Source organism: Abrus precatorius, unplaced genomic scaffold (genome assembly GCF_003935025.1).
Source record: "Abrus precatorius isolate BTA unplaced genomic scaffold, Abrus_2018 Scaffold2, whole genome shotgun sequence".
In the NCBI taxonomy this organism is placed as follows: domain Eukaryota; kingdom Viridiplantae; phylum Streptophyta; class Magnoliopsida; order Fabales; family Fabaceae; genus Abrus; species Abrus precatorius.
The window spans coordinates 6,430,334-6,438,918 of NW_020874362.1; the positions used below are offsets into that span (position 1 = coordinate 6,430,334).

The following is an 8,585-nucleotide window of genomic DNA, read 5'->3' on the forward strand; positions in this document are numbered from 1 at the left end:
AACTTTTTTCCTCCTTAGCAAAAATATTCTCTAATTGATATTTTAAGTTTTAAGGATATTATTAAGTTTTTTTTTATATAGATTTTCCAATCTAAACCAAACGAAATTAGTTAAATTTCTTTTCCTCTCTAAGACAAAACCAAACGAATGCCTGTACAAAACCCTTAGTTGTTCACCTTGAATTTACAAGATGGGGAGGCCAAAGAAGTTAAAGATTTTTTAAAAAGCTCATAACCATGGATCTAATATAAAAGTTATTAGTATCTCTAAAATAAACGTGAATTTCATGTATACATAAAGCCAAACATTCTAAAAGTGTACCAGACGAAGTATTATGGCACTTTTAGGGGATTAAAAGTACATGCGCTTATACCATGTTAGGTTTCACGTTAGGATGCAAGTGAATGCATGTTTACTTCAATGTTACTACTTCTAGCTTCTACTTTGGATCTCCGTTTACAGCTTTCTAATGTGTTTTCAAATATACACTTAATGAGTAACTAAAAATTAATTATTGTCATGCCAAAAGACAGTAAAACTTTCACCAAGTTCAAAATCAATTATTACTCACTCCAAAATTGATTTTTTTCTACGTGCCAACATGGTCATATCACGTACGTGGGTTTGGTTTCAACGAAACATGTAGTAATTAGACAACAAAACTAAAAAAACTAAATTGGTAGTTAATCTACATGTCCTTGGTGTGAGATTCTACGAAATGCAACAAACAGCCAAAGATTTATAATCAATAAAATGGAAGGAGTGGCACAGTTAGTTGGCAATGAGATTAACGTGCTATAACTAACCAGATAGAAAAATATCTTGAGAAATGTCATCTATGTACACACATGTTTTGTCTTATATTTGGACAGTGTATCCAGTATACAAAGTTGATCAACAAAACTAATTTATTTCATAGTGTCATAAATATCTCTCAAAAGGGAGAAATACCAGAAATAATGCTAAGTTATCGTACATCATGCAACTCGTATGTAGATAATCATATGAAAAACTTGCCAGTGTCTTGGCACTCAGATAACCACAAGTCCATTTGTTCAACAATCTTTTGCCTTACTTTGTGAACTGCATCAGGAGAGGTGCAGTTCTTTTCATTACCTGAAAACAAAATTCCGAGTCAGAATGTTGGTTGATACAGCACTATCACATATGCATGTAACTAGCAACATTCACAGTTGTGTGTAGCATGGCAATGACTTCACATCGATCACATAATTTGCTTGCATCATTCCTTTCGATTATGATAATTTTCCTTTACTTTTATAACCGTGAGATATGTTTGTTGAAAGCATGGGGTAAGGAATCACTGTGATGTTGATAACACAAAGCTAACTCCTAAATAACAGGTTCTAAATTGGCGGCATTTTAGTATGCAAAATAAATTGGAGTGGAAATGTTGCGCATACCTTCAAGGACCAAAGGAGCTTGAGGACATCCTCGTAAATCAGTACAGTGACCACAATTATAACACGTGATAGTGTAGGAAGGCACTGAAAAGTTTAATAGCAATTAGGCAGCATTCAAACGAATAATAACAGTATTGCATTGCATGTCCAAGGTAGAACATTATATATTTTATGATCGTATCACATGATTTGGAACTCTTCTTTTACCCTCTTTTCAGGTAAACAATCTTAAGGGTACTACCAGATCCCACTTGAACCATTAACCCAAGATCATGCAGCTAACATTCGAGCAACTGAGCATGGGAAATTACACATTACTTAGTCTAACTTTGATTGGAAATGAGCCATTCATTTGTCACTAGATAGCCATAAAAAAACAATCCATGTGGGATTCTAGAGAAATTTAGTTTTGACGTATTGCCACAGAGATGGCAAGGATAAAGAATGTTGTTGATTAAATTGACAAAATGTAAATGGCAACTCACAGTCAGGGGATGAGGTTTGTTTGGAAGCATGACGCCAAGGGTCCTGCGAGCCATTTGTAAATATTATTTTTGAACCTGTCCATGTACATCACAGTAGGTTACATTAAATCAGCAGGTCAAATTCAAGATGATTGCATAATAGTATATTCAGAATAAAACAATAAAAGAATGTATAATATGTAGCGTCCAGACTTATGATGCCATGAGGAAGTTTTATGCTGAAGAATTTGTTTTATAAAAGAATGTAAACATAAAATTGAATTTTTAAGTTTGGGTTCAACATAACAATCACCAAGGCATGAACATAAATCATAAAACAAAAGAAAAATAATGAATGTATAATGGAAAAGTAAAAGGAGTCATGTAAGCATATCATTTATAAATTTTTGCATGCATTATTTAAATGAAGGAAAAAAAAGAGTAGCAAAAAATTCAGGCATAGGTAAGATTCTAGACCAGCAATTTTTGTGCCGCCATAGTATATATTAGTTGCATCAACATCAGGAAAGATGCCCGTTTCAAAGACATTTTTGCAAAGATCCAAATGGTACCTGCAATGTATGAGAAACCAATTTGAACAGATTAACATCATAAAGAAAAGAAGAAATCAATAACCACAAATACTTATAATATGGTGTATCAGTACATAAGAAAGAGGAAAAAATCCTGTCAATTGAGTATATAAAGTGAACTGCAAGGATGAGGAACTTGCTTTGTGTCAACTTTTGAGGAGCGTATACTATCATTTGAGGGAGCCACCTGAAAGTATGCAACTTCAGTGCACACTTGAAACCACCACAATCGAGCAGAACTGTCTTCGTTAATAGCAGTTTTTTTCAAGTACTTTTGGTCATAAGTTTGTACGTTAACACCAAAAGTTCCAATGTAGTATTCTTTGACATATTTGGCATAAGTATCCTGCAAGTTGAATTACGTAAATTCAATCAGATGTATTAAACCAGAAAGAAACTATCTCCAGGAGAAGATAGAGAGATAGAGAGAGCAAGGAGGGGAGATACATCTTGACGAATGAATCTAAAAGGGTGACCTAGTGAACAAAACTTCCACCGGGTGCAATCTGGGGAGTGTAGATGTTCACAACCTTACCCCCACAAGCAAAGAGACTATTTCTATGATTTGAACCTAATCAACCAACCTACGACCTTAAGGTCACAAGGCAACAACCTTACTATTATGCCAAGGTAAGCCCTTTGACAAATAACTGTAAAATAGAATAAAGGTTGTGGTTATGAGCTAGCACAAATAGTACACAGTAGTTGGAGTTGGAGAAACTAGTAAAGTAGATATGTTGTTTGTATATATTTCAGCCACAAGGGTCATAAATCAGCATAAACCAGGAACCATGCATATCATCATAGTATATCATATATTAAAAATTGAGACTTTATGCCCCACCTTAATGCAATGTGAGGGATAGAACAAATCCAGACACAGAATCTTATATGATTAAGAATTTTATAGACTGTAAACTATACTTTAGTGTGACAGAAGGAAAAAAGAAAAACATAAAACATAAATATTCACTTGCAAATGGAGACCAATACACACAAACACACACACACAAAAGAAGAAGAAAGAAGCTCCATTGAGGAGTTTTACAGTATTCAGGAAAAAAGGACCTAGATTGAAAAACATACCACCAAGTCCTCTCCAGCCTTTTTTGCTTCAACCATAGGCTTGCAAACTTTATCTGGATTTCCATATTGAAACTGTAGCATCCAAAGATCCAGAAAAGAGAGACAACATAGTGTATTTGAATACAAGATATTGCAATGAATATGAACAACTACTAGTCATATCACTTACTGCTACAGCAGCAGCATCAGCAACAAGATACATAAAGTCTCCATCTATTTCAAGCTGCAAAATAGTGAAAAGGTAAACATGACAATCAAACTAGATTATAATGTACTTTAGCAAGAAAAGAGTAGTAAGGGAACAGAGAATACATCATCTGCATTAAAAGATGCTTTCAATGCCTTTCCATTGGTTGCAAGTTTCTGTTCGATGAGTTGAGTAGTTTCTTGTAACACTGCTTTACATTCAGGACCTGCTGACTCACCAACCTGCACATGAAAGATAGAACTCAGAACTCAACATTTGAATGAAATAAAATAAGAGAACTTTGAACAATTTACAGCATTTACAATAAAAAAAGGACGGGGATGAAAAATTCACCTGCTGATCAAATTCTGTAAAGTCATAAACAGCAAGAACAACTGCAGAACTTGCCAAACTTCCACATGTTAAATGGGGAAACTTAAGACGGAACCATGCACTGAGTGCTCCAGAATATGAGCCACCAAAAAAGAACCAGGAGTTTTCAGTTTTTGTTCTATTAAGCTTTACATTTAAGGAATCCTACACGAAAATGACAGCAAGAAATCAAATATAACAGGCAACAATCTAATGAACACCATATACATCAATGGATTATTTAAAATTTGACTTATGCCATAAAAAACCCAGAGGTGACATGAAAAATACAAACGTAAGATGGAAATATGATAAATTGACAGAAGAAAGTATTGAAAAACTATTAAAACAAAGAAATTGCTTGATGATTTACCATAGATTCATAAGATATAACCAAACATGCATGCAGGAAACTGTAGAACTAGAAACTAGTGCATGAATATGTGACCATTATACATGTACCAACAACCCCCAGCATACAAGCAATAATTTTGCTGAGAAGCAATCTGATCCCTTGTTCTTACAATTCCAATTGATTTTGTTTCTTCTTTGATAACAATTTAGGATTCACTAAGATATCTTTCTTATACTGCATGTAATGCAATTTAACTTGTTTCAAATAAACATAAGATAGGTAAATTGAGTAACAGTAAACATCATATGACAAATATCTCATGCCACTGACCATTGCTGACCCTTAATCAATATCTGAATGTGATTCATAACCACAAATCCCTCTTAGTAAACACTTACAGGTTTTTGCAAATTGTATCTGAGCAACTTATACACAGACAAAGGCCTATACCTTGCATTATGTACGCTTCTTTAGTCATCTAAAAGAACTTGAAACAACAAACTATCTTACAATTTTGGTCATTCAAAATTTTTAAGTTAAGATTTTACTGACTCTATTTATACCAAGTTGTTTTAATCATGACAGCAAAACAATGTAACTTGCCTGATAATACTGACGAAAAACAGCCAAATCAAAGAGTGCCTGCTTGGATGAAAGATATTTCAAATTTTTAGTCTCCAAAGAATTGAATGGGGTACTCTTTCCATAATACCGATGTTCAAGAGAAACCAAAGCTGCCCCAAACTTCTTCGCCAGTACCTATAGATAAAACAAGGCAACAAGTCATGAAGAATTGTTCATATTACTAGTTACCATGTTTACTTCACAAAAGCCACGTCATTCTTTTATTGGAATGATAAGAAAAGTCAACCTTGTCGGCGAAATAGATACTCTCATAGTCATATTAAATTTGAACATGACATTAAATTTTAACCTGACAAGCTCATGTTCTAATTTAGAGCGATTGACATTTAGTAGGAGCGAGATACACACAAAATTTGAACACAACATGTCACATACATGAAAGATCCTTTTCTGTCAAAACAGTTCACAATAGAAGTTATAAAATCACAATTCAAATCACGAATCGTAAAAGCAATTTTAAATTGTGAATCATATTGAATAATAAGATTCAAAGACACGACATAAAACAATTTCAAATTTAGCATATAAAATATGTATAGTAATTATAATAATTTTAAACTAGAAAATGGCTATAAGTCTCACGAAAGAAAACTATAAGCCATAACTGAGTACGTGAAGCCTTTATTTTAGAAAACTTAAAATGGAAGAACGAAATTGTCGAACACAGTGCATCAAATAAGTGAGTGATGGTGGGAAATCCCTGTTCTAAAAGAATGGAATAAAGAATTTGAATAGTCAATTAGGGTGTGTTCAGTTCCCTTTCGTTTAGCCATTTAAACTTATAAAAGTTTAGGTAAAAAAAACTGAAAAACAATGAGTTACAAGATTCTAATAACAATGATGACAAAAATAGATAGGACTTGTGGTGCTTGTGCCAAAACTTATGATCCTTCCAAACTGAAATCTTTGGTATTGAGTCATAAATGCAGACATATTAACCAACAAAAGACATGAATTTAAATTTGTGCGAAGAATTGCCACTTACACCAATATAGTCATTTACTATCCCATAGTTTGTACCTTCACCGCCAATTACCAAAAAAATGGGTCCATCTGGGATCCGAAAATAGTCAAGGAACTCGTAGTAACGTTGCTGGAATTGACGGTGATCCTGCAATGCAATAACCAAATACTCACAATCAACGCCATCAGAATTTGATAAATGTACAATCATAGGACACAATTGCAGTTTCCTTTTTCTTTTTCCTTCTTTTAAAAACAACTCAAATTTTGATTTATTAAAACATGTTAAAAAAATTACCAAAATCCAAAAACAAATAAATAAAAAAGGAGAATATTTTGCATTTATAAACAGAGATAAAAAGGTACATAGGGAGAGAAGTGATCGAGGGTTTGATTGAACCAGAGCGCCTGGCTGGTGAGGTATTTTCCTTCAGAGAGCTTATTGAGCAAAGTACGAGGTGGAACAACTCCGTAACAGACCGTTGGAAAAGAAAGAAAGAGGAACACCGATAACACTGTCATAATCAACCATTCCCGTCGTCTCATCGTCATCGCCATCGCCATCGTCCTGTTGCCACTTAGCATCCTCACACTGAAATTGGAATATTATATAATAAGAGGTACTGGTGACATAGCAGAAGACAATATTTTAATGTCTCGGGTTACATACACCGACTGCTATAAAAACACGAAGGTAAATAAAATGCGGTTGTTTAATCTCGGACTTTGCTTGCTCTTTAAGAGACGTGCTGTAATAAAACAACCTCTGTTGCTGTCCCTTATCCTCAAGGTTCTGCTTAATATTTTTTAAAATAATTGACAATTACAATTTTAGTAGACTATGTCAGCAATGTATAATAATTAAAAGCTCGAATGTATCTTTTATTGTTATCGACTATTTTCATATATCAAGTTAAATATTTTAAAATTATTTTTTACGTAACATAGTCAACTATACCAATTTCTACATTGAATAGAAGTTGTACCAATTTTTACTTGAGAACTTGAGGTGCACGTCGGAACCTTGGCAAATCTTATTTTACTGTAATGCTTTTTCCACGATGCAATTTGGTATGGTTATTAACTAGAAACAGTTCTAATGCGAATGCACGAGAAAGAAAGTAAATAACCATTTGATATAAACTCGACCAGCAATTGACACGTACTTTAAAGTTATACGATTTTATTACAAGCTTAATTATATTTTTTATTCCTATAAATATTAATTATTTTGTGATAAGTCGATGTAATTTTTTTTTTGTTAAGATTTAGTTTCTATAAAATTAAAAAATTCAGATTTAGTTTCTGCTTTTAATTTTTTTTTTGTTAAATGATAAGTTAGCTGATAAAAAACTAACTTAGTACTCTACATAATTATTTTGAAACTTAGTCATTATCTAAGTGCATATCAAATAATTTATTTTTTATTTTTATTTTTTAAAATTAATATTTATAAATAATTTTTTTTAAAACTATTATTTTTAATAGCCATACAAGATAAAAAAAAGAGAAAGTATAAAAAGTCTATGAACTATTAATTTAATAATAATTAAAAGAGAAAAATTAAGTTTAGTTTATGTAATTATTTATCTCATTTTACCTTATAGACTCATTAAATATATATGGTACAGTCACTTCTAATATAATTAATTATATTATATTTAAGAGTTGTTAATTTCGAATATAAAAATATAACGTAATAGGATAACAATTAATCAAGAAAAAAAATAAAAAATTATCATTAATTACAAAGATTCTATAAAGTCATGCAAAGATTTACTATAGTCCTAACTACAGATTTAATTAGACATAATATAATGAAAAATCAAAACAATAATAAAATATTCCATAATTATTCAAAAAGTTGATGCAAATAAAGAAGTATTTAATGAAGAAGAGATGTAGAAAGTTATTGATTTCAAGACGTGATTCCAAAGCTCTAATAGTCATTAACGATTAGGCAAAACCATGATTGAAGATGTCAAAGATGCCTAAATCATTACCTATGAGGTTTCTTTAATAGAGTTCAAAACTATAATATTTCTTCAAAGTTGGACTTCTCATAGGTAAGTATGATCGTACATATGGTCGAAACACTTTTGTGCTGACTGCCAAAATATGGATGTGTTAGCTACAGCAAAACTCTATTTTCCATCTAATTTGGGCTTGAAATGCATGAAAAGCAAAATTGTGACATTTTTATGTTAATATGCATAATTAATAAAAAAAATTAGTGTAAAAATTTAATAAAATAATAAACACATATAAAGATGTAAATTGTAAAAATATATTAAAATATAGACTTATTATTATAAAATTAGCCCTAATTCATTAGTTTTACTATGGAAGAATTTGACATAATTTCTTGCTCATGAAACACTACATCTCACATAACCTCTAGGCAAATTCCTTAATCCCATAGCCCAAAAATATAGAAAGAATGACTTTATCATCAAGTTTTTGTCTTTTCTCCTTACTTATATGAACAAGAGCTAC

The 8,585-nt window shown here is 31.8% G+C and overlaps 1 protein-coding gene across 2 annotated transcripts; it reads right to left on the reverse strand.

The window, feature by feature from the left end:
* Positions 1-784: 784 nt before the first annotated feature.
* Positions 785-6,778, reverse strand: LOC113857786 (probable serine protease EDA2). 2 transcript variants are annotated; one of them, XM_027489980.1, is made up of 12 exons: positions 6,456-6,778; positions 6,112-6,237; positions 5,085-5,240; positions 4,109-4,291; positions 3,880-3,996; positions 3,737-3,790; positions 3,568-3,639; positions 2,622-2,827; positions 2,366-2,460; positions 1,910-1,984; positions 1,425-1,508; positions 785-1,116 (listed from the first exon to the last, which is right to left on the reverse strand). In XM_027489980.1, the coding sequence occupies exons 1-12, from the start codon at positions 6,672-6,674 to the stop codon at positions 1,001-1,003; spliced, it is 1,503 nt and encodes a 500-aa protein (XP_027345781.1). In that variant the 5' UTR covers positions 6,675-6,778; the 3' UTR covers positions 785-1,000. The 2 variants fall into 2 exon arrangements, with proteins under 2 accessions (XP_027345781.1, XP_027345783.1); XM_027489982.1 differs by having other exon boundaries at positions 804-1,083.
* Positions 6,779-8,585: the final 1,807 nt, after the last annotated feature.